The 26,158-nt window shown below is 57.5% G+C and overlaps 1 protein-coding gene across 2 annotated transcripts in view; it reads left to right on the forward strand.

Annotated features, from left to right (window-relative positions):
• Window positions 1-26,158, forward strand: part of MAD1L1 (mitotic arrest deficient 1 like 1) — a 323,431-nt gene that overhangs the window by 135,337 nt on the left and 161,936 nt on the right. For both annotated transcript variants that reach the window (XM_082645300.1, XM_082645299.1), the window contains exon 11: window positions 15,743-15,887. In XM_082645300.1, coding sequence (XP_082501426.1) covers window positions 15,743-15,887 — 145 coding nt within the window. The remainder of the gene's footprint in view (window positions 1-15,742; window positions 15,888-26,158) is intronic.

Genomic DNA, 26,158 nt, shown 5'->3' on the forward strand with positions numbered 1-26,158 from the left:
CTCCGGTCTCTTGGTCGGACGTCTGTTTGGCTCTTTGTTCGTTCAGAACGGATCTGCTGCCCCTCCTGGGTGTCGGGTGGTCTGCCGGGACCTCGTGTGGCCATTGCCCTCCTGCACACGCCGTCTGATGGGACAGAGACGGTGGCGCGTTGCATGGCGTGCTGTGGCGGAAGGAAGCTGAGGCGCTCCGGCGGCGTCTGCGCCTGGAGGGGGGCTGGGCAGGTGGCAGGGTCACGCGGGGAAGCGTCTCTCAGAGGAGACCTGAAGGGACAGTGGAAGGTGCGGCGGAGAGACCAGTAGGGAAGAGAAGGGAGGCCCTGGACGTGGGGCTGCAGGCAGGTCTGTGCCTCCTGAGGGCGACTCAGTCTGGGGGAGCGGCCGCGTGGTGACTGTGCCCCCAGCTGACTTTCCTCCTCTCCTCCACACTCAGCCGTGGAAGGTCCAGGCTGGCAGCAGACCAGGGGAAGGCCTGCGCGGAGGGGCAGGTGTGGTCCAGCCTGCCTAGGCCGGCCCTTCTGATTGCTGCCTGGAAGCTGGGGTGCAGTTGGGATCTTCTGTAAGATGCTTCCTAAGCACTTCGTATTATCATTTAAATGGGAGTTTTTCTACTACTGTGATGAAGTTTGGGCTCAGCCAGAGCCAGGCTCCTTGCTTGTGTGGCTGCGTGGCTTTGGGATGCTAATCTCATGGACAGATGGCCACTTGGAAATCCATTTCCTCTGAAGAATTTGTGTGGAGAGAAGCACTTTTCTTTGTCACCGGCCTGTTTTCTCCTCTTGCTGAGGACTCTTTGCCCGCTGGGATTGCTGCGTGGGGCGGTAGGCTCCCTCTGAAAGCCGGTGGCCCTGTGTGCATGGGAGGGGCTCTTGGGGAAGGGGGGTGACGCGCCGCTTTCAACTCTGCGGCCCTTCCTCAGCATTTGCGGGGCACCCGCGGGTATAAGCGCAGACGGTGCTGCAGTGCCCTCCCAGAAAAACAGTAAAGAAACCCTGCTTTGTTGTCTCCACTCCCGTGGGCTGCGTCTCCCAGGGGGGCATGTGCACAAGCCCCACACAGGCCACCCCCCCGCCCCTACCACGAAGGTGGATCCTCTGAGTCAGACTTTTCTAGGAAATCAAAGTATAGCCCTGGCATCCGCAGGCTGAGTAGCTTTCAGAGGAGCCAACGTGCAGGTGAGGGAGGGCTCTTCCCTGGCTTACCTGAGCATCGCTTCATCTCCGCCACACCCGCAGCTGTGGTTCACACCCACCTACTCTGGATGCAGAGCTGCGATGGGTCCTTTCTGTACCTGCCTCCTTGAGTTTGTGTAAGAAGCTCAGGAGGTAGGGATTTCTGTCCCGATTTGTAGGTGAGGACACTTAGGCATGGAGACGCCTGTAGAACGCTCCACTCAACAGCCAGATGCACGTTCTTCTCCATCTCACGGGGAACATCGTCTGGGACAGATCATTAATGTCAGGCCACGAAATATGCCTCATTTAAAATGGTCAGAAGCATACAAAGTATGTTCTCCTACCACAGTGGAATAAGATTGACAGACTTTTAGCTGCTAGACTAACCAAACAAACATGAGAGACGTCTCTTATTATTAATATCAGGAATGGAAGTGGCCTTATATAAATATGAAGAACTATGTTAAGAAAATATTATGAACTATTGTTTGTCAACAAAGTAGGTAATCTGGGTAAAATGGACAAATTCCTAGAAATGCACAAAGTATCCAAACTGACTCAAAAGAAATGGAAAATCTGAATAGACCTATAATGGGTGATTAGCAACCGAAATACTTCCCACAAAGCTTCACTGTGAATTTTACCTTGCATTTGTAGAAGAAACTAACACCAAAAAATAGAAGATGAGAAGTCACTTCCTAATTTATTTTATGGTGCTGAGATAACTTCAGAAGAATAAATGTGGGACTTCCCTGGTGGCACAGTGGTTGGGAGTCCACCTCCCACTGCAGGGGACGCGGGTTTGAGCCCTGGTCCAGGAAGATCCCACATGCCGCAGAGCAGCTAACCCTGTGCGCCACAACTGCTGAGCCTGCGTGCCCTCAGCTACTGAAGCCCGTGCGCCTAGAGCCCATGCTTCTCAACAAGAGAAGCCACCACAATGAGAGGCCCATGCACTGCAATGAAGAGCAGCCCCCACTAGCCGCAGCTAGAGAAAGCCCATGCGCAACAACGAAGACCCAACGCAGCCAAAAATAAATAAATCAATAAATCAATAAATTAATAAAAAAGAATAAATTTGGATCCCTGCCTTAAACTATATGCAAAAAGTAACTCGGATGGATCAAAGACCCAGATGCAAGAACTAAAACTATAAAGCTCTTAGAAGAAATATTGGTGTCATAGATCTTTGTGACCTTGGGTTAGGGGGTAATGGTTTCTTAAATATGATACCAAGCAAAAATATACACAAGTATCTTTATGCACAGGCAAAAAAAAAAAGATTACTAAAATGGACTTCATTGAAATAGAGAACTTAAATTCATCAAAGGACACCATCAAGAAATTGAAAAGTCAACCCACATAAGGGAGAAAATATTTGCAAAGTATCTGATAGTGGTCTGGTATCCAGAATATATAAAGAATTCTCACACAGAACATCAAGAAAACAACCCGATTAAAAAATGGACAAAGTACTTGAATAGACATGTCTCCAAAAAAGATAAATGAATGGCCGATAAGGACATGAAAAGATGCTCAGTATCACTAGTCCTTAGAGAAATGGGGCTCAAAGCCATGAGATATCACCTCTCACCCTTTAGGGTGACTGCTTCCAAAAACATAGAAAACACGTGTTGGTGAGGGGGTAGAGATTGTCACCCTTGTGCATGGCTGGTGGGGTACAAAGTTTGTGGATGCTGTGGAAGCCGGGGTGGCTGGAGCAGATGTCTGCACACCCACACTCTCAGCAGCATTATTCACAGTAGTCAAGCTGGAGACAGCCCAGTGTCCCTCGAGGGGTGAGGGTGGGTGGACAAATAAAGCGTGGTCCCTCCGTGCGGTGGAATATCACTTATCCTTTAAAAGGAAGGCAGTTCAGACGCCTGCTGTAACATGGATGAACCTTGAAGACATGCTCAGTGAAATAAGCCAGTCCCAGAAGGACAGATATGATTTCACTTCTGTGAGGTCCCTAGAGGGGCCCAATCCATAAAGACAGAGTAAGAGGGTGGGTGCCAGGGGCTGGGGTTCAGGGGGAGTTAGCGCTTAATGGGGACAGCATTTCAGTTTGGGGGAGATGAGTTCTCAGATGGATGGTGGTGATGGTTGTACAACAGTGTGAATGTACTAATGCCACTTGTCTGGATGCTTAGAAATGGTTAAAATTTTATGTTATGTATATTTTACCACAAAAAGAGCAAAGGACTTAAGTAGACATTGCTACAAATGTTTAAGAAGCACATGAAGAACATTAAAACTACAGTGAGATACCCCTTTACACCCACTAGGATGGCTAGCATGATAATGATATGTCATACATAACAATAAAGTTGCACGTATAATTATATGTCATTGTACAATACAATACTTTTTGTAATAATAATTTTAAAGATGGAAAATAAAGAGCATTGGGTGAGGATGTGGAGAGATTGGAACCCTCACAGATTATTGGTAGGAAAGTAAAACGGTACAGCCGCTGTGGGAGACAGTCTAGCCGTTCCTCAGAAGGTTAAACGCAGAGTTAATATGACCCAGCAGTTCCACTCCTAGTTATGTGCCCAGGAGAACTGAGAACATATGTTCACACAAAAACCTGCGTTTGAGTGTTCATAGCACCATTATCCACAACAGCCAAAAGATGGAAGGAATCCAAATGCCCAGCAGCCGATGAATAAACAAGTTGTGGTCCATCCACCCAGTGGAATATTACTCATCCACAAAGGAAATGAAGCAGTGGTACATGGTGAAGTAGGACAAACCTTGGAAACATTATGCTAAGTGAAAGAAGCCAGCTGGAGAGGGCCACGTAGTGTAAGATTCCAGTAAGACAAAATGCCCAAAGTGGGCAGATTCATAGGCACAGAAAGTAGGTTAGTTGGGGCCAGCCGCTGCGGGGGGTGAGAATGGAGAGTGACTGCTGACGGGACAGACGGGGCCTCTGTCTGGGGTGATGAAAATCTTCTTGAATTAGTCTCGATGTTTGGACAGCGTTGTACATAGACTAAAAACGACTGAATTGTTCACTTTAAAATGGTATGACTGTCTCAATTAAAAATGAGTCAGTTCTTCAACAAACGGTTTTGTAATGTTAATGCCTGAGAACCAAGTGAGGCTTAGTGAGCAGGTGCCCTCAAAGTAACCTCATTTCCTTCAGTGTGAATGGGGCGGGGGGGCAGGGGTGGGCTGGCGCCTAGGAGATCCTCTGGCCCCAGACACGTGGCGGGCGTCGACGGCAGTCTGAGCTCTGCATGGGGACTCAGGCCTCCTGCTCGGGCTCCACGAGGCTCCTTCCCTCCCATGTGAGCCGGCTTCTCAGTCGCCATTTCTCCGTGCCATCTCCTGCTTGTGCAATTTACTGTAAAGAGGTCATTTCAGAGAATGGCCTTTCAGTCAGAAGCTCTCAGTATCTGATACGCGGGGTCATGTTCATGATGAACCCAGGGCCACGCAGGAAACCAGCGAGGGGATGATCTTGTCTGGTGGCGGGTCTCCGATAGGGAGGTCTCGTCGTTTAAGTGGTCTGTGGGCAAGGCAAGGCTGGACCTCTGAGCAGGTGGGGGGTTTCAACCCTCCGTCTGCGCTTGGTAGCACTGGCTTGTCTCCTTCCCAGCTCTGGGGCAGCAGAGCAGCGGGGGCCTGAGGCTCCACGTGGCCTCGTGCTGTCGGGGGAGCCCCGTGAGTGAGGAGGACATCCGGGGGACCCGCTGGGGCTGAAGCCGCGCACACAGTGCAGGGTGGGCAGCTGGCAGAGCCTGGGCAGCCCGCACCCCCTGGCACGTCCCAGGACACCGTCTGTCCTGCGTGAGCTCCTTGAAGCCGGTCACCATTGTCTCCTTTGCCTGGATTGGTGACTGACACACAGGAGGCGCTCGATTCGCGTTGATTGATTGGCCACGTAAGCAGGGAACCCGTGGCTGCGAGCGTGAGCCGGTGCTCATGACCAGCGTAATGTCATGACGGAGAGACCTGAGCTCAAACTCTCACCGCCTCACTGACTTGCCTCCAGAGCCCGGGCGTCCCGTGTCCAGCGGGGATGACGATGGGACGCAGCTTGTCCAGGTGGGCAGTGTTAAACGGGCGTGTGTGTAACCGGGGGAGGGTGGCGGTGTTTGCCGGATGCTGCCAGCCCCGACGGCAACACAGTGAAGGTCTCTCGTCCCATCTCCCAAGGGTCCCAGCGTGCATCCCACCCTTGCCGGGTCCTGTTTGTGTGTTTGGGCTCCTCTTCTTTCTGCTCCGAGTCCGACGATGGCAGTGGTGGCTTCCTGTGTCACCTGGGGTCCGACGACAGGGAGCCAGGGCGCACCCATGCGCAGGCGTGGAGTAGATTCCGGTGTCTTGTTCTCAGAAAGCGATGCACCGGTGGGCGGGAGGGTGAGCAGCCGCGGCGGCCACGACGGTGGGAAGTGGGAAGTCTGCTGTCCGTGCTGCGTTTGCTGTGCCTGATCTGCTCGCCAGCAGACAGGCCGTCCTGGTATCAGCGCCGCAGCGGCCCCGGCAGCCGCGCACACGGCCCTCTGCGCGGCTCTGTTGGCGGGCCCACGGACGCCCACGGACGCCGCTGGAGACGGCGCTGCCTTCCCGCTTGTCACCGTGCCCGGCTTGCCTGGGGACCCGAGGCTGCTCCAGGTACCTGAAGGTCACAGGCTTCTCCTCCGTGCTTGGCGGTGGGGCCATGTGACATGCTTGGCACCGCTGTGGCCCCACGGCTGGCTAGGCTCCTTCTCTCCTCCGGAAATTTCAGAGAACTAAATCAGTATTTGTAATCACAGCAGACCTTCGTTTTTCTATGCCCGCTATTCACACACTTCCAGGCTTGTTCTCTGAATTGCTGACCAGAGTCTTCTGGACATCGTTGAATTTTCACAGCTGCTCTGTTACTCCTGTCCTGCCCAGCACCATTCACTCAAAACGCCCTGTCAGATGTACAGACTTACCAACTTCCAAAGAGAAGTAGAATTACCGCATGGATGTCAGTGTCCCTGAAGTGTTCTTTCCCCGAAGTCGGGTCTGCGTGGAAAACCAGACCTCAGCTGGTTTGGGGCCCTCGTGGAGTCACTAGGCTGGGGATGGGGACCCCCACCTTCCTGTTCTTGGCCCCGCGCTGTGCACTCCCAGGTCCAGGCCCTCGACCCCCGCGCGGCCTGGCTGACTGGTGGGCGGGTGGGTGTGGGTGGGCCTGTCTCTCCGGCCCCGTTAGTCTTGGTGTGGGTTTCGCCCTGTGTTGCAGTCTTCATGGTTTTCTGTTGCCTTTTCTTGAACCCCGTGTGGTGTTTGCTTCGCACCACAAGCTGGCCATTTCAGTGGGGAGGCGCCCCCCTCAGCATCGCCACCTCCCTTGTGCTCTCCCCCCTTCAGACTTGACACCCACTCTTGGCGCTCGCTCGGGGCCTCTGGGTGACACCTCTTCCAGGGAGCACCCCGTGCCCTTCCCGCCTGACCTCCCTCCCCACTCCTGGGGCCACAGCCTTGCCTTGTCACTAAATAAACTGCAGAGATTTCCTGGAACCCCCGGCAGCAGTCCTTAAGAAGGTACCCACAGCCAGTTGAGAGATGATCCACAAAAATTACTGGAAGATTGGACACAGAGGGCCTGCCATATGTCAGGGAGTCTTTTAGTTTCTTAGCAAAGTGCTTTATTCTGAGGAATCTTTAGAAACTGTCAGTGTCCTCGGGTCCCCATTCCGCACTGGCAAGTGGTGGAGGGCGAACGTGAGCCCGGCTGTGGCTGCCGCTTCTGCAGCCCTGGCCACAGCTGCCCCCGATGGCCGCCACCACCCAGACCCGCTGTGGCGTGCCTGGCAGCACGTGCGAGGTGAGGTCAGGAGCCCGGCCCCTCCTGTGGTGTGAGCAGAGCAGTGAGCGCGCTCCAGCTTCCCCGACAGGACCGGCCCTGCCTTGTAAAGGTCGTTTCTGTCTTAGTCGCTCTTAAAGTTCAAGAGGAAAAAAACTGAGTAGAGCTGGCCTTTCTCCAGGCAAGTGTCAACCCCCCGGGGCCCCCGCGCCTGTGGGGGACGAAGTGGGATCAGTGAGTGAGCAGCTCTGTGGACACAGCAAGGCTGTGTGGATGCTTGACTAAAGCAATGAAGGAGGAACTGGTAACTTAAGTTTTCTCCTTTCAGCACAGAAGTGCCTTAGAGCTGTGGATGAGAGCAGCAGCGCTTAGAGGGTGTGTGGCCAAGCTTGCCTGGTGTCACCTGCGTGGAGGGAGGAGTCCTCCCCCGGGGGAGTCCCCACGGGCTGCGTGCCTGGTGGAGGCTCCTCTTTCGGCGGGGACGGCGGTGCTGTAGGACATAGTGGATGTCAGCATCCCGTGAAGGCGCCTCACCCAGCGGGCTGTTGGTTTCTTGTGCTCTGGTTGAGGACAGCAACGTCGATGGGAAAGTAAACGGGCGGAATGGGCTTCGTTACCCAGGAGAAGGACCGTCGCGGGGACAGGTGTGGATCAAAGGCGTGGAGGGCGCTGCTGGCGAAGGTCTGCACGTCGGGACCCTCAGCGCCAGCGTTGCTGATTGGGCTCTCGGGCGACTCGGGGGGGTGGGGTGAGCTTGGGCCGTCTCACCTTTACCGCTGGCCGAGTTCACAGGCGCCGTTGGAACTTGCCCACCTGTCCCACCCCTGTGGCCTGGTCCTGCCCTTTGACCTCCTGCCCTTGCTTGGGCCGGGCGGTGCTCAGCTCTGTGCCCTCCCGGCTTGGCCGTCCTTCTAAGGCAGCCGTGCCCCTTCCCTTCCCTCCAGCTTCCTGCATCCGCTGTGCCATGTTTTATTCTTCTCCTGTGCTGGACGGTGAATGCCTTGAGGACAGGAGGTGTGATCTTGTAAAAATCTTTTCCTTTTTGTCTTGTTTTTATATCCAGCTAAGCCCAACGCTGGATCCACAGGGTGCTCAAGAGAGCCAAGGCCTGAGCCCCAGCACGTCAGCCTGCCCTTGCCCGCTCCTGGGCGCTCGCCAGGCCCTGCTCCTGCGAGGAGATCGAGGACATGCAGGGTGTAGTGCGTTCGCTTTTCTCACCCTGTAGAGTCTGATTTTTGGTGATCATTCTGTATCTAAAGGGCTGCGTTTGAGCTTGAGGTTTGGTTCCGTGCTCCTGCGAGGAGGTGGACATGAAGTCCAGCACCGACGGAGGGCCCTCCACGGGCACGTGCATGGCAGCGTCACACCCCCCCCCACCGCCTGCGTGTGGAGACCACCTCCGGGCGTCCTCGGGGCTGCTTCCACCACGTGCTCCCAGCCGCGGGGCCCTCCTTGGTTTCTCGGGGCGATGCAGTGGTGGAAGGTCCTGACCTGGGTTGTGACGGGGTCCCCACCTGGAGCCGGGCCATCAGAAGTCACAGGCGTGCCCCGCGGTGGGACCTACTGTGTGTCCCTGCCACCACCCGCCCCGCCTCGGGCACCTCTCGTTGGCACCAAGCGCCGTGCTCAAGGCCCCTTGAGTCCGCGTCCCCCCACGGGGAAGGGGCTGCTGTGCTGCCTTACGCTTGTGCAGCTGGAGCTGCGGGCTCTGGGGCGCCGTGTCCAGGTGCTGCTCCCGCTGCCACGTCCCCTTCCGTGTCCCTCCCGTGGGTTGTCCGTGCTTCGTGGGTGTGGAAGTCCAGGCCTCCAGAGGGACAGGTCTCTGAGGGCTGGGCCTGGAGCCGACGCATCCTCGCTGCCCGGTCTGCTGCTTTCTCGTCAACACCACGACTGGCCAGGCGTAAAGGCAGACGCTCTGGAGGCCCCAGGCTGCCCACCTCTTGTTTTTTGACCCTCCCCGCCTTGGAGCGCAGACCACATTCTGGCTTAGTGTTTGGCACTCGGGGCTCAGTACCTAGTACTGGCGGCTCAGTGCTTGGCCCCTGAGGTGGACTGCTTAGTACTGGGCACCCAAGGTATAGTGCTCAGGACTTGAGGCTCAGTACTCAGTGACGCTGCCTGGACCGGGCCCTGGAGTGTCCCTCCAGAGCTGTTTTAAGCAGGTGTTTAGCCAGGTTACCCTGTCACGGGGCTTCTCTGGGTGTTTGAAGCTTGTTTATTTTTTCGCATCCCGACCTCGTCTGTCCCGGACCTGTTTGCACCCCTCGGGACCCCTCCGTGAGGTGCACGTGAATGCCCTGGGCGTGCCCCTTCCTCTCCCTTGGTGGAGGTGGTTGACCCCGGCCTGCAGCCCGTGCTCCTGACCCCCTGGGGGTGGGCGTGGGTCTGCCTTGAGGCATCTGCCATCCTTGATCCAGGGAAGGGAGATGGGGGGTCTGGAAGGACAGAGACGGGTGTGCTGCGGGGGCAGCCTGACCCTCAGCATCATCGGCCACGTGGAGCTCTGTGACCCTGGGACGGCCACTTACCTGCCACCCCCAGCTGAAGGAGGAGGGGGATTCGGATGGGAAATGGGGAAGAGTACCGGGCCTGCTGCTCTGTGGGCTCTTCCTCGCCTCCCTCGTGCCCACGCAGCCTGGCTTCAGAGCCACGGAGGTCGCTGCCACAGGGGGCCTGGAGGCTGTGGCGTCTGTTCAGACCAGAAACAGGAGGATCCCTGGGCTCCGGATGTGAGAGGCTGGGGCGCAGCGTGAGGGGACAGTGCATTGCGTGGCGCTCGTCTCGTTGGTAAGGGGTCCTGTGTCGGCAGTGCCCAGGGCCGGCCAGGCTGCCACGAGCTTCTGTGCCGTTAGCTCCACTTGGCGGGGCGGGGAGGGGACCGACCGCCAGTGGGCGGAGGCCTTTCCGGACCTTACATCAGGCAGAGCGCAGTGACAGGCAGCCTGTCTCTGTAAAGGGCCCGCCGGTAGTAAATAGTTCTGCCTTTTCAGGCCACAGAATCTCTGTCACAGGAAAGCAGCCGTAGACGCCACGTGAGGAGCGGGTCAGGCCATGTTCCAGCCAAACTGTATTTCCAGAGCAGGCGGCGGACAGTTTGCCGAGCGCGGTGTAGAAGGTCCCTCTCCCTGGGTCCGGCTTGGCTGTCCCGTCTGCGGGCCATGTTCCAGACCCGCATCCTCAGGGATGCTGTGGGGCTTAGTGAGATGGTGTACCTGAGAGGTCAGAAGGTCACCTCCGCTGCATGGGGCGTCTGCGCCTCCTGAGCGAAGGGTCACCTTAGTTACCCGTCCACCGTCTTCCCCCGGGTTGTGCTGAGAGCCGGAGCTCGAGGGTCCCGGGCAGCTGCTCTGCAGGACCCGAGGGGCCAACTTGCCCTCTGCTCCCTGCCATGCCTGTGTCCTGAGTCCCGGGGGCCCCTGGGGTGGGCTGAGGGCATCCTGCCGTGAGCCTGGCACCCAGCACTGGGCTGCTCCAGCCGGCCTCGCTTGGGCTCCCCACCCCGGAATTTGGAGTCAGCCCCACCCACCCGTGCAGTTACAGGTTGGTAACGGATCAGCAAAATTGGATTCTTCATTATGGTTGGGTTTGAATTGAAATGCAAAGGGTAATTTTCCTCCTCACATTTCAAGGTCAGATGAGAGTATTTACCGTGTGGCCTCTGTTTATCTGGGAATGCAAATTGAATTTGGCGATTTGCATTGGTGAGATGTGGGGAGCTGGGCGGTGGAGAGGTGGCGGGGAGGCCTGACCTCTGACGCTGAGGGACTCATGCCCGCTGCAGCCCCCAGCTGCCCCTCGCCGTTCCTCTGACTGGTAATTACTTCATCCTTTGCCTTTTTCATTCTCTGGTTTTGTTTCCACTGTTTGGATTTTTTATTTTTTTCTGAGAAATGTGTAATGACACTTGGAGGCATTTAGGATTGGAATTAGATGCTGTATGTGAAGACGGCTGTGTGCCACGCCGGGCCTGGGCGTCGGGGGTGACGGGCGAGGCTCATGGCTCCTCTCCTAGGTGGCCCCTCCTGAGTCTGAGCAGGACCCAGAACGGAGGGGCTGCCCACCTCCCGCCCTCCTGGCTCCCTGGTCCCCTTCCTTCTCCGCACACATGCCGAAGCTACCCCTTGACCAGACTGATGGAGCCCAGGGTCCCGCTGCTGTGCCCAAGACCTGATCTCAGCCGTTGGTCCAGGCTGGCCGTGCGGTGAGAGGGTGCCCACGTGTGTAGTCAGGGCTCTGGTCTGAATAAGAGCCTGGCTTGCACCCACCGGCTGTGTGTGCCCCGTCTGGGGATAGGGATACGGTAGCGATCCCCTTTCCTCTCGGGTTGTGTGGACACTCAGCAGGACCCAGGGGTGCACAAGCGTGCTGGGCACCGCGGAGCTCCCAGCTCCTGATCTCTGCTTTCTTCTTTAGTCCCGTGTGAAGCTTCAGAAAAGGAAACGGTGGTACGGATCTCAACCAGCTCTTTTTCAAGGCGGGTGTGCGGTGCGAGGGCAGGGCGGAACCGCGCTGAGAGAGAGAAGGTCTTTCAGGTGTTGCCTGTGGCTTCACAGCGTGCGTGTCCTTTCATCCTTCCTTGAAGGTAGATCTCCTTAGGCTGGGGGTTTTCTGATGAAGATGACATTGCAGTGGGCTGCAGCGGCCCGTCACAGCACAGAGAGGGGTTCTCAAGAGCTCAGGCCTTACTTCCTTCCGCAGACGCCAGCTCAGAAAGGTACTGATGGATGAACGTGCCACCCTCTCCTCTGAGAACTGAGGGCTTCATTTTGAACTCCCAGAGGTTCACGGAAATGCCACTGACTTCAGGGTTCAGCGTAAGCACGGAACCAGAGGTTTAATTTTTTATGGGTTTTCTCCTCTTTACTTCACAAGGAAGGCCGCGATTGAACTAGAGGGCGTTCCGCCGGGAAGAGGCGGCCGTGTGGTGCTGGCGCTCTGGGTCGGGGCTTGGGGACCCACAGGCCTCTGTTCGCAGAGCGGTGGCCGACGGGCCTGCGGCCCAGGCTGCGGGAGGCCCTCTCTGGAGAGACTGCAGGTGTGCTCTCACCCCCTGGCACACGAGGACAGGGGAGGGCCGCCCGTTGGCAGGTGTTGTGAGAAACCACTTTGGGGCACTTCGGGGGGAGTTCTTGGAAACGTCAGAAACCTGCACTCCTGTGCAAGACCAGGCCCTGTTGGTGCCAGTTCGTCCACCGCTTGTCCCCCGAGGCCTGGCTGTTCATGGTCCCTCCACTCCCGCCCACCGGGACGTCCCCACCCTGCGGGGTCACTCCCTTGAGCACACCCTGCGCTCTGGCCTGCTCCCCCGAGAACCTGTAGACCAAAGCCAGCGCCTCCTGGGCCGCCCCTCCCCCACGTTGTTCTGAGGTCCTCGTCTCTGCTCTCTTTTTCCCTCTCACTCTCTCCTGCCCTCTCCACGCGGCCCTTCCCCGTTGCTCTTCGTCCCCTTTCTGTCTGCGCGCTCTGACCCCTCCTGGCCCCTGGCGCACACCCAGCGGTTTCAGACCCCCTCGTGCTGCCCTCTGGGGTGGTGCGGTGCCCTCTCACGTAAACAGAGCCTCTGCCCTGCTCTGCTCTAGCCTCTAGGTCCTTCCCTGCTTTCCCTCCCTCCCGAGCTGATCACGTATTTGCTGCTTCTTGTCCGTCTTCTGCACGTGGCAGTCCTGCGCTCCAGCCTCCCTTTCCCAGCTCTGCTTTGCCAGCCGGCGCCCTTTGCGGCCCGCGGAGGGGCGCTGCAGGGAGAGCCGCAAGGCCGCGGGGAGGGAGGCCCGTGCCCAGTGCTTCTCCCGGAAGGGGGTTCCTGCCACTCCCTTTCCTGCCAGTGGCGCGGGGCAGCCCTTCCCCTCCCGGCAGCACTGACTCCGGCTGGTGCAGGCCCGACGGCCACGGTGCCCCCGCAGAGGCGTGGGTCCCAGTGCTCTCGGTCTCCAGATGGAGCGACTTCAGGGGACCCCAGCTGCTCCCTGAAGCTCTCCGGGCGCCTCTTTCTCCTCTTTCACTTACCAGTGCACCACGCCCTGGGTTAAGCCTCTGCTGCACAGAACACACGTCGTCTTTCCCGAGACCCGCACCGTTCAGAACGACAGCTTGGGGGCTGCGGCCCGTGGTGCCGCTTGACCCCTGCTGTCTCTCCGGGGCTGGGCCAGTTTGTCACCGGGGCTCAGGAGAGTCAGAGCCAGGCTGCGGCGGCCCAAGCAGCGCTCTGTGGGCGGTGCCCGCAGCACCGCCTCCTGTAAGCTGCCCAGGTTCGATTTTTAGGTCTAGTCCAGCTTTAAAAACAACTGAGTACTGATGGAACGTTAGGCCACATGGCAGGCCTTGGAACTCGGGGTGACATGGGGCTGGCGAGCCTGAGGGTGGAGCGCCTCCACTGGAGACCCCGGGAGACCCCGGCCCGGGCCGAGCGCCACTCGGGCCAGCCTGCCAGGGGGCTGCCCTCCCAGGGCTGCTTGCTGGTGCCTGGGGTTGTGTGTCCTCTGCTGCATTGCTTCCCATCTTGGTTTCATGAAAAGCATTTCACGGGGGGAAGGACAGGTGGTTTTTCTAAGCGAGCAGGAGCTTTGCCTACCTGGGCCAAGCCCCAAGCCCCGAAAGGCTCGGTCGTCACCTGTGGGTGCTGCTAGACATGTGACCGGCACTGTGTCCTGCACTTGAGGTACTTGTTCTTGTGACATCTTGGGCCTGGTCTGGGGCCTCAGGCCCACCCGCGTTTTAGGGGCCCACACAGTGAGCTGGTGGTGACAGGCTAGGTGCAGGTGAGGTGTGCCCTGGGCCAGGCCCCAGGAGTCGGGGTCTCCAGCTCTCTGCAGGTGGACAGCAGTTACCCTGTGGCCTTCATACCTGCCCTCGGCGGAGAGGCCTCCGGACCTCTGTGTGGGAACATCGTGCTCCCGAAACCGTGGGTCTTGGGGTTTGTCAGTTCCCACCAGGGCTGTCCCCAGAAAGCTTGTGCTCAGAGCAGCCCCGTCCCCTGCAAGCTGGCCTTGGCTGCTGCCATCTGGCCTCGGCAGCTTGGACAAGGGACCCCGAGTTCCTCTCATTAAATCACACGGCGGAGCAGTGATTCAAAACACTGCGCCCTTGCCCACCTGAAGTCAGTGACTCCAGAGTCGATTTCACAGTCCTTGATTATTAAATTGGCCTGTGAATAGTTTTAAATTGAACTAGAACTCAAAATGGCCTCTTTAAATGTCTGTTTCAGTGAATATTTGTTTTATTTTATTTTACGTCTTTGGTTATGAAGCACGTAGAAGTGTCAGGAGCCCTCGGCCAGCTGTGCAGGGGGACTCGCTCTTAGAGGAAGGCTTTCTGAGGAGGCTGCGAGGTGTGAGGTGCGGGGCCCCTGGGCGAGAACGCTGCTCCAGCTGCGAGACCAGGCGTTCTCTGAGGCTCTTACAAAGTCCTGTAAATGCGTGTCCCACGTTTACTCTCAAATTGTAGTCAGCTCTTCAAAGAATTATACTAAATTACGATAAAAAATAACCCCATGCTCACTCAGACGTGAAATGGAAAAAATTAGCACAGCGGAGACCACCTCCAAAGAAAGCATTGTCTGCCATCCCTGTGGATTAAGGCTTTCTTGAAATCGTGTAATCAAAGCAAAAAAAAGACAAAATGGGACGCCAAGAACGATACAAGATGCGGGTGGTGGTGTCTGCAGCGCCCTCAGCGCCAACCTGTGTATTTTCGAAGTCATCTCGTTGTCCTTGGGCGTCACCCCAGCTAAATGTTACAGATAGCACCTTGTAATATAATCTTGGTAAGATCTCAAAAGAAAAATGCAGAAGCAGAATATTAAAGGTTTGTCTTAGAAAGAGGTTTCCTCTGCTTGAAAGAATAGCGTGGACACGGCATCTTCGGCCCATGCTTCATGGTTCACCCGCCCACCCGCCCGTGGGGTTAGCGCCTCCTTTTCCTGGGGCGTCCTCCCTCCCGGGAGCTGTCCCGATCACCGTCCCCTCAAAAAGCCGGGGGGTGTCTACGTGTGGGCACCTCCCGTGTGGATGGGGCAGGACGGGGGTTCCTGAAGCCTGTGTGGGAACAGGCCAGGGCAGAGGACGGTCCCTACAGATTGTGAAGGACTGGTGGAGTTTTGAGGGAAAGGGCGGCAAAGACCAAACTCGGAAGGTGCCCTGCCAGGAAGTTGGCATGTGAGCCCATGGGTGCCCATCCGATCTGCAGTCTGAGGGACGGCTTGGTGGCACTGGAGGCGGCCCAGGTGAGAGTCTGTCACGGAAACCTGAGAGCAACGTCCAGTGTGTGAACGGAGGCAGGGCGCTGGCCGCGTGGAGGGAAGCGCGTGCCGGGGTCTGCCCCCTGCTGTCGCAGCTCTGCGGGGGGCTCGACTCTGCAGGACGTCTGTGGAAGGGGCCCACCCTGGGCTGGTACTTGACGTCCCCACGCCGCACGGAGCTGCGCATCTGTGGCTGACTGCGGTTCGGATGGGAAGTGCCTGCCCTGGTAATTTAGGTCATTCAGAGGCGCCCTCCCGAATGAAGCCCGCGCTGCTGGCAATTTTCCCCATTGTGTGTGGAGTTGAGCTTCCCTCCCCCGCACCTTCCGTGTTCTGGGATCACCCTGGGCGGCTCTTTGAAATCCAGAAACTCCTGAAAGGCTTTAAGTAGCTATTGAGAAGTGAGGAAGTGACAGCGGGCTGGTTGCACGTGTGGCTCTATTTTGGGACCTGAGTGACGTGGGCCGCGCTGGGCCTGGGGGCCGTCACTGGGGGCTGTCCTGGGGGCCAGGCCTCATCATTCTGCCCTTTTGCCTCTTGCAGTGCCCGGGGACTGGAGAAGGCCAGGCTGCAGCTCCAGGAGGAGGTCCGCCAGCTCAGCAGCCAGCTGCTGGAGGAGAGGAAGAAGCGGGAGATGCATGAGGCCCTGGCCCGACGGCTGCAGAAGCGCGTCCTGCTGCTGACGAAGGTACGGGGCGCCTGCCGCGGGGGCCTGCCTTCCGGGCCAGCAGCTCCCAGCCCGCCCCTGCCGTGTCCACACTTAGTCTTCTCTGAAGGCCCCCACGTTTACCAGGGTCTCTACCAAGTGCAGTGCACCCAGAACCACCAGTGATCTGTGTCCCCACTTCTCCATCAGTTAGACACACACGGCGCTGCCTGTGAGTCACGGCTCAGATCAGACTGAGCTCTCCCCTCACCAAAGGAGAGAATCTTGGCAGTTTAGCCAGCCTGCGCGTTTTTACCCTGGATTGCCAGGAGCGCTCTGAAATGCAGACCCTGGGATTCCCTGCGGGGCCTCTCCTCCTTGTGAAGGGCAGAGCCCGGGGCCTTCACGCACTGACCTCGGGCATCGGGGTGTCAGCCCCGATCCCCTGTGTCTCACGGTGGGGTCAGCCCTCCCTCCGGCCTGGTGGGCAGGCGCAGCCTTTCCCTCCTTCGGAGCCCAGGGAGCTCAGGGTGGACCGCAGTGGGAAACTGTCACCTGTGTGCAGGTGCACCGGGCGGGATGCGTTCCTGCTCTCAGCTCCGTCTGGGCGGCTGGGTTTCGCTAACTGTGCTGAGCCTGAGGGGCTCTGACGTCTGGCTCGATCCACACAGCTCGCTGGAGCATGAATTACGATTTTTGTGAGAGAGCGTTATTTAGAACGTTGCCTTGGATGCTGAAATCTCAGAAGACAAGGAAGGAAAAAGCCAGAAACTGTCCCCAGATGCTCTCTAGGCGAGGGTCGGGGTTGCCCAGATGCCGGCGGACTCCTCCCACCTGCCCTCAGGCTGATAGTGAGTGGCCAGGCGGGCGTGCTGACCTGGCGGGGCCGGGGCCGGGGCAGGGGCGTCCCCCTGGGAGGTTTCAGGAGTCGCGTCTGACAACTGTTTGCCTGTTCTTGATCGTTTGATAAAAACCTGGGACCTCCCAGTTATGAAGCTTTTAGGAGGCAGGTCACATTCCGGCTGCTGAAAGCCCGCTGTCTCCCGGCCTCTCCAGCACGTCCCCTGCCGTGTGTGTCACGTCACTCGAGCCTCCTGGGGTCAGGCTTGGCCGACCTCGACACCAGCTTTGCAGGTGGCCCCACAGGGGAGACGCCTGGTGAGTTTGCGAGCTGTCCTCGTGCGGGGCCCGTCGGTCTTGTCCTTGTTGTCCACTTCTAGTGCCCATGCTGCCCAGCGAGTGTCCTTTTGGGCTGGATTGGCAGCCTGGCGGCTCGGCCTCCTGCTCTGCTTTACCAGGATTGCATCAGTTCACTGGTACAGATCCCCCGCTGGGAGCCCTGGTGCACCGGGCGCCTCCTCAGCGGGGCCGCATATCCAACACTGTGGAGTCCACACCCTCGGTATCCGTCTGCACCTCCGTGATCGTGCGCTTGTGCCTGGCTTCCTCCTTGGGCAGTTTCTGTCCTTAAAGGTCACTATTCTGGGCTCCCGAGGCAGGAAATTTCCACTCCTCTCATCCCCCTGCTCAGCAGGTTGGAAGCTGATGGCGCTTTTTGGTCTAATTCGGTCCTGGCCCTGGCCCGCTGCGCTGACAGGCGTAGATCTGGGAGAGAGGGAGGGGGGGAGGTATTGATTGCCTGGCACTGACGGATGACTTACACCAACTGTGGCTCAGAGGCATGTTTGCAGTGGATCGGTGGCCGGGTCAGGCGCGCGGGGTCCATCTTGCCAGCCGCATGATTAAGCTGTTTGTCGAGCGGGTCTGCAGAGGGCGGCCAGGCTGCCGCTTCCTGGTTGGAGCCGAGCACGCCCGCCCCCGCCCTCCGCCCTCAGTAGCCCCGTGGGCTCGCACGGCGGCTCCCTCGTGGTCTGCGTGCTTCCTGCTCGAGGCACCTCCAGGGTGGCAGCTGTCAGGTCTCGAGGATGCTTTGGTTGCTGATCTTCCTGTCTTCCTTGGGAGACACCCCCACCCCTCTGGGAGCCCCCAGACCAGCTCTCTGGGGCAGGGCGTGGCGAGTGCAGTGTCCCGCCCTCCGCTGCGGCGCTGGGCCAGGTGCGCCGACGGGGCTCTCACTCCTGCATCCCATCGAGGGCCCTATTTGCGTGTTTGACATTTCAGAGTACAGTGTTTCGAATGTGCGATTTTATTTTGAGACCTTATTAAGCATCTCTAGTCTAAGGGTTTAATTGTTACTGATAGCTAAGAGTGTAATTACCTTGGTAAAATACCATGACTATTTTAAGCAATTTAAAATTGGCTTCCAGAACTGGGTGAACACAAACCATTTTCCTATTTGAAATGAGCTATTTCCAGCGTGCCCCTAATATTCCACAATATGGTTACAGAATCTTATTTATAGACTCTAAGCAGTGAAAGCTAACTTTTAGCATGAATTTTTTCAAAAAATGAAAGTAAAAGCCTCCCTTCCCCCTCTTTCCTACGCACCCCCGCCGACCCCCATTCCCTAGTGGAGCAGCCTTTGGAGGAGGACACTAGTCATTGGTGTCTTACCTCCAGGGTCACGGTCTGGTAGTGATGTCGTCCCCCCCACCCTGTGGGACCCCCGCTTTGCTGCTTAAGAAACAAATACGTGGGCAGAAGGTGAGCTTTTGGGAAATCGAGGCAGGAGGTACACAGGGACGTCCGAGAAGAGGCCAGAGCTCCTCTTGCCTTGTGTCCAGAAGAGGCTGTCCTGGAGGGAGGCTCCGGGGAGCAAGTCTCCCTGGGCCGGGGGGAGCGGTCGTTGCTCAGGGGTCCTCGACTGCCGGGCCTCCCTCCCTGCCCAGGGTCGTCGCTATGCCCAGGAGGCTGCCCTCAAGGCTCCTGGTCTTTTTCTGACGGAGGGGCTTTGGTTGGGTATTGGGATTTGTGCTGTTTACCTTGTGTAAACGCAGCTCTTTATGTTCCTCGTGCTCGCTTGACAGCCTTGAGAAATCATCTGCGGCTTGGCAGGAGCTGTGTGATGGGGAGGCTTGTCCAGCTGCCGGCCGAGCCGCAGTGGGGTCAGCAGCTCAGCAGTGTGGAGGCCCAGGCTTGGGCCAAGGGTGGCACGTCCCTGTGGTTCTCTGCTGAAGCCCAGTGCCTTCCAGAGCTGCTGGCGCTGACCCACGAGACCAGGAGAGTAGCTTGTTCGCTGTGAGGTTCTCCGTTCCTTCCTGATCTCAACTAGCTCAGCCCTACAGGGATGCGGACAGTTCCTGCTTTGTACGTGGAGAAGTCGGAGTGTGCGTTAGGTCAGAAGGAATGGGGAGACCCCTGGGTTAAAGTCAACCCTCACATCCTTGAATTCTGTCCTGGACAGCAGGTGATGAGTTTTCTGGAGGGAATATAGGCAGGTGGTAGGCTCTGTGTCCCTGGTGAGGGCAGGCTAGGCGTGGCCCCGCTTCTGTGGGCACATTGAGGCGTGGAATGCTGCTCACAGAGCCTGTGCCCACAGTGCCTGTCCCGGGGTGCACCCTCCACCCCCAGTTGTGGGAGAGTCCCGGCCCCCCAGGTCTGCACCAAAACCCGGTGGCTCTGGTTTGACTCACTCTGGTGGGTACGGAGGCACCAGCTCATTGTGTGAGACCCTGGAGCCTAGTGAGGTGCGGGCCCCCGTGTTCTCTCTGTGGAGGGCCTGCTCCCGCCTTGCCCTCCGGTTTGGGGGTTTTAGAGGGTTGTTTCCGCGCTGAGCCGATGGGAATCTTGGTTGGAGATGCCTGAGGCAGACGTCCTCTCCTGGGCCCTCTTCACTCCTCCCGCACTTGTCACCTTCGTGCGGTCCGGCTGTCGGCTTTGTTACCTCGATGGCGGCGCTTTGTGGGTCGTGAGGAACTGATCTTTGGAGATGAGGAACACTTCTCTTCTCTCTGATTTATTGTTTTACCTTTTACATTTGGGTGTCACCTGCACCTGGAGTTGATTTCGGGTGTGAGTGAAGCAGGTGACAAGATGACTCTTCCCCATTGAAAGTGCCATTGATCCAGCACTGCTTCTGGAAAGACCCCTCTGTTCCCTGTGTGCAGTCTCGTTGCCTTAACTGTCAGTCAGTGACCGCCGAGGGGCAGCTCAGCTTCCGTGTCCTCTGTTCTGCCCATTGGTTCCGTCTGTCTTTCTGCCCTCACCACCCTGTCTTCACTGATGCAGCTTTATTGTGCTTTGATGTCTGGTAGTAAACGTCCAGGTTGATTATTGTTCTTGAAGTGTCTCTGCCTCCTTTTGGTCCTTTGCATATCCTTATACATTTCAGAATAAATTTGTCTGTTTACACACAAAAAATCTGCTGGAATATGGTTGGGATTACAATGAATTGACAATAAATTTATAAACCAGTTTGGGGAGAAATGACACCTTAACATTATTTCATCTTCTGAACCAGAACATTATATATTCTTCCACTTATTTAGATCTTCTTTAATTTCTCTCAGCAGTATTTGGTAGTTTTTAGGGTAGAAGTCTTGCACGTTGTTAGATATTTCCCCCCTAAGTGTTTTCTATGTTGATGTAGTTGTGATGGTGTCTCTCGTGGATTTTACCTTCTCTGTGTTGGTGCTGGGCTGTGGAAATGCAGTGAAGCGTCTGTGCCTAATAGTCCTGCTGCGTCCCTTAGTGTGAGAGCATCTCCTGTGGACGAGCCTGGCTGCGTGCGGGCGCTTGGCTCGCGCAGATCTCAGGAAGCTTCAGTAATTCACCACTAAGTGCCACGTGTGCTGTTTGGTTTTTGTAGATACTCTTTGTTGGATTAATGAAATCCCCATCTACTTGTAGTTTTCTAAGAGTTTTTATCATAAATGCCTACCCCATGAATTTTGATGTGGGTTATTTTTATTATTCTGTTGAAAATATTTTCTCATATTCTCTCTGGATTTGTAAAGGCCGACCTTCAGGCAAGATTTCCGTGTCCCAAGCTCGCAATGTAGGCAGATGGGAAGGTGGGAAGGAATCGAAAGAAGGAACCCGAACCCATTCACTCACTCTGTCCTGCACTTTGTCGTGGCACAGATTCTTACGGGGCGTCTGTTCTAGGCACCGCTGAGGCGGCAGTAGGGTGGGCAGGGCTCTGAGCTCCCGAGGGCTCCCTGAGGTTGAGAGGGAGCAAACAGACAGAGAGGAAGAAGCCGGAGAAGCCAGGGAACAGCGCCCAGGAACGGAGGAGACTGCTAGAGCCTGGTGGGTGGGTTAGTTTTACCTTCTTTAAAACACAATTTTAGATGCACAGGAAGTTGTGACGATGGTAGAAAGGGGGGCCCCCGTGCATCTTCCACCAGCTTCCTGGGTGGTAGCATCCTAGGTGATTCCAGTGCAACATCAAGACCTCAACTCATGCTCCTAGAGTGTGCGCGTCTGTCAGGTTGTCACCGCGCAGAACTGTGTCAGCACCGCTCATTCACGATGCAGGATGGACCCTCCACCCGGGAAGGCCTCCTTGGGCTGCCCGCTAAAGCCACCCTGGACCCCTACCCCCACCCCAGTCTGTTCTCCATCCCTGGAAATTTTCGCAAGAACATTGTGTAAATAGAATCATACAGTATGTGACATTTTAAAATGTTCATGTTTTAAATTTAATAGCTTTATTTTTTAGAGTAGTTTAGGTTTACCAAAAAATTAAGCAGAAAATAGAGAGTTCCCATGTGTCTCTTCCCCTGCCCCACAATCCCCTACCGCTGACATTCCTGCATCAGTGTGTGGTACGTTCTTCCAACTGCTACATGAACTGAAGTCCACAGTTTACATTAGGGGTCACTCTCTGTGCTGGACTCTCTGTGGGTTTTGACAAATGGTTAGTGTCGTGTGTCCCCCATCACAGTATCACACAGGGCACTTCACGGCCCCCACAGTCCTCTGTGCGCACCTGGGCACCCCTCCCTCCGTCCACGCCACGGCAACCCCCGATCCGTTCACTGCCTCTGTAGTTTCACGTTTTCCAGAAGGCCGTGTAGTTGGAGTCCCACAGCGTGTAGCCTTTTCAGACTGGCTTCTGTCACTCAGTAATATGCGTTTCAGGTGCCTCTGTGTCCCTTCTTGGCTTGAGAGCTCCCTTCTTTTTATCATCAAATAAAAATCCATTCTCTGGATGTATTGCTGCTTATTTATCCATCACCTACTGAAGGACATCTTGGTTGCCTTTTTGAATAAAGCTGCTGTAATCATCCATGTGCATGTTTTTGTGTGGACATAAGTTTTCACCTTAAATACCTGAATCATGTAGAAAGAGTGTGTTTAGCTTTGACTGCTTTTCGTACCGGCACATCCTGCAGTAAGTTGTTGGCCTCTATGTTGTGGAGCTTTTCACACCGTATTTTCTTTCCTTTTTGTGGAAGCTCGTTGAGGCGGGGGTATTTCCGTTTTACTGATGAGACACAGAGAGCAGGCGGGTGATGCTGAACCTGGAACCTGGGTACGCGGGCCCTGGCTCTTCCGCCATGGCCTCCTGCTCGTGTCACCCCGGCCGCCAGGCCTCCCTCCCAGGAGCGTCTCAGTAGTGGTTGCTGGCACTTTCAATGTCTCAGCTTTTTGTTTTCATTACACCTCCAAGCGTAACTGGGGGGCTCCTAGAACCCCTGGGGGCCTGGCTGTGGCGTTCTGGGGCCCCCGTCTGCTTTCCTGTGGCTGGTGGGTGAGGCATGCGGCAGTGGGGACCAGGGCAGTGCGGCGGGGCGTGGAGGGTGCTCTGTGGCATGAGCACATCTGATACATGTTGCCCCGGCTCCCTGGGAGTCACCAGGGTCGCTGCCGTGTGGCCGCCCCCTCAGCAGCACCTGTCCTGTTGTCCCCACGTCCTCCGCGGTGGGAACCTGCGTGCCGCCGCCGCCGGGCCTGAGCGCGGGCACGTGGCTGACGCCGCCACATCCTCCGCGGGGGGAACCTGCGTGCCGCCGCCGCCGGGCCTGAGCGCGGGTACGTGGCTGACGCCGCCACGTCCTCATCGAGGCCCCTCACCTGGGAGAAAAGCAAATTACGTTTGTTTCTCTTGCAAAAGAACATACACGCCACCAGCTGCTTTTGATCACTCACGTTCATCCTCTTCCCACATGCTTCCTTAGAGTCGAGCTTCCTAATCTTATTAGAAGGATTTCTCTCGTGTGCCTCCTTTTTTAATGCTGAAAATTCTTGGTTTGGGTAGCACGGAAGGAAACACTTAAGGAGCTCAGAACCTGCTCTGTGTTCTGAGAAACGGAATCCTTTGTGTGCTCTGGCTTGGTCTTTGCCACCCACCGAGGCGGGGAGCACGGGCACCGTGGGCCCCCCTTCCATCTCAGCACATTGCGGCTTCAAGCGCAGCTGGGATGCTGGGGCTGGTAGTGATGGAGGGGGGCATGTGCTGGATTTTTTATCTTTTGTCTCTCATCACGACCTGAAAGCAGCCCCCGTGCGTGGCTTATTCTGCGTGTTGACATTTGCATCACGCGTGGATGGTGAGAGGATACTGTCTCTGGACCGTGTGTTTGTTTGAAAACCTTCCTGTTGGGTCCACGGAGATGGGCGGTGTGCATCTGGCTTGTGCAGGTTTGGCGCCTTCAGAGCCGGTCACGTTCTCAGCCTTCCCATCCGTGGGAATCTCGGCCAGCCCTGGTGGGTTCAGGCAGCTGTGGAAGTCCCAGCACCACGGCATTTGAGAAGGAAAGCCCTGGAGCCGAGGCTGAGCGGCCGCATCTCAGGCCTGACCGTGACCAGGTGTGGGCCGTGCTGCTGACCCTGGGGCCCGTCCCTCCTGGGGCCTCAGCCATCGACGCTCCCCTGTCTCTGTCCGGGCGCCGGCCCGTCCTCTCCCTCCAGCCTGCTCTGGGAAGGGGGGCTCCAGGCAGACTAGGGAGACCTCCCGCCAGGTCCCCTGGCACTCTGGGCTTGGAAGTCACGGGTTTCGCAGCCGGGCCTTGGCGACTTCTCAGTAAGCCAAGAGGAGTGGTGGTCAGACGGGTGACGCTGGGGAACGCGCGGGGGTGTGGGCAGGGGCCGAGTGTGCGTCATCGTCTCCCCACCATCCCCGTGAGAGTGGTTACGTCGCCTGCAGTGTGACTGACCCAGGGTCCAGTCCCGCTGGGACCCTACGCTGGCCTTTCGGGAGGAGCCCTGAAAGATCTTCAGGGCACAGGTCGTTAACGTGCATACGAATCACGGAGCATCTCGGGAAGGGGCCGAGTTGGGGGTTAGTTCTGGGCAGGCTCTGAGCTCCTGCCCGTCTGACCAGCACCCGGGTGATGACCTTGCTGCCAGTCTGTGGACAGCGTCACGTAGCAGAGCCCAGTCCATTCCAGAGATGGGGTAACGGGGGCCTGGGACGGAGCAGTCCCAGGATTTTTCACGGCTAAGACATTAGGGTCAAAATGTGTTTGACCCATGAAGTGGCTGGTACAGATGGCAGATCAGCAGTCTCCCGGTAGGTCTGTAGGACATCCGCAGGCCTGAGCCTCCTGCGTGCCCACACTTGGCCCGGCCCTTGCTCACACGCTGCCCTCCTGGATGGCTGCAGCCCTGGCCCCTCAGCGTCCTGTCCACCTCCCAGAGGGACATGCACTCTGGTGTGTTCCTTTGCTCATCTAGTTGCTGGTTTTCACAAATGCTCGTTCCGTGCCCTCCACGTGCTGGAGGCCTCGGTTGGTGGCTCCTGAAGGGTGGGGCTCCTTCGGACCCCCCTCCCCTGCCCTCTGCTCCGTTTCCCTGCTCCCGGCGAGCGGGAGTCTCGGGGGTGGGGCTCTGCTGTCCCGCCTGGGTGTCTGAACGCTGCTCTGCTCTCTGGCAGCAGTCTGTCCAGTGGGGCTGGTCTTCTCTTCTGAGAGCTTCTCCTCGGAGCCCAGCCGCCTGAGGGCTGTCCCCCTCCTGCTGCCCGGCACCTGCCCTCCTGGCCGGGATCATGCTCTGCGCCTGTTGGTAGGGCACAAGGGCAGTGGTATTTGCATTCTTTAAACTCAGGTTCAGACTCAGCCTCTGATTTTTTCTCAGAGCGCCTCCCCCCACTTTTCCTGACCCTCGAGAAAAGCCTAGAGGACGGGTAGTGAGATGCCAGCCGGCCTGTGTGCTCGGCCCGACACCTCCGCCTCCTGCAGATGAGCACAACCCTCTCGGCTTCAGAATTTAATTTCATATATTAACATTATTGTCCTGTCAGGTTACCTTTCCAGGCTGACATTTCTATCATATCCATTTAAGTAACAAAGCCCTCCTGTTTTGTTACAGGAAATGCCATATGCAAAGTTATTAGAAACCCAATCTTGTCACCAGTATTATCGCATTATCCCACCAAGGGGGCAGCTGGACTGGCTCGTGGCAGAAAAAAATTCCAGAGAGAAAAGCAATTTTAGGAAATATAATGAAATCAAAACAAAATGCCTTCCATCCCTCTCCAGTTTGAAGGTGTTTATTAAGATAGGGTTTGTGGTTCTCCGGGAGAGAGGTGCTCGTGGGGTGCCTCTGGCTGCTGAAGAGGAGCCGGATGGGGCGGGAGGGGCAGCCGCCCTGCCCTCTGCCACTCGGCCCTCCGTGCGGGCTCCTGCCGCCCAGAGCCCTGCTCTCCTGGCCCTCCGTTTGGAAACTGCATCCTGCTGGACTCAGATAACCCATCTCCGCCTGTACTAACTTCTGTGCGCTCTCAGCGGGAGCACAGCTCCCGGCCCCCGCCCGTGCGTGCCTCGGCTTCCTGGGCCCCAAAGCCTGGGGCTGTGCCGCGGAGGCGCCATGGGTCCTCTCAGAGCACCGCGAGCCTGGGCCCGCGTGGCTCCCCTGCTGCAGCCCTGGTGCGGCGCGCGTGATCCGAACCCAGTGCGCTCTGCTCGGCGAACGCTGCCTGGCTGGTGGCGCGGAGGTGAGTGTCCCCCGGGCCCTGGCCTTGGAGACACAGCTCGAGTGCAGCATCCTCTCTCCTGTCGTCTTCTGCGGGAGTGATGACCCGTGTCCCCATTTCATGGTAGCGGCTTACATCTGAGTAAGGATGTCCTTAAAAAGGACGTTCAGGTCACACCCAGCTTCTGTCACCGGCCTCCTGGCCTGTTCGTGCCCTGGGGCTAGAAAAACGTTGCTGGTCCCAGCACCTGCTCCCGTGCCCCGCTGGCACGTGCTGTGCGGGTGCGCTGGTCTCCCGCCGCCGCAGAGGGCCTCTGGGCCCTCCCGTGCGCCTCCCCCCGCCCCCGCCCCCCAGCGGGTGCCTCTGGCCCTCCCGGGAGGGCGGGCCTCCTCTCCGGGGCTCACCGGCAGCGGCAGGTAGCAGGCGCTTGGCGCTCGGAACTCGGCTCGGTGTTGAGTCCCTCGTGTGACGGGCGAGGAGACCGAGGCCCAGAGAGGGCGACTTGCTTGGAGCCGCCGTGGACGAGGAGCCGCGTTCCTGCCGGGCTCCGGCG

This window comes from Mesoplodon mirus, assembly GCF_964341445.2.
Source record: "Mesoplodon mirus genome assembly, chromosome: 15".
NCBI lineage: Eukaryota > Metazoa > Chordata > Mammalia > Artiodactyla > Ziphiidae > Mesoplodon > Mesoplodon mirus.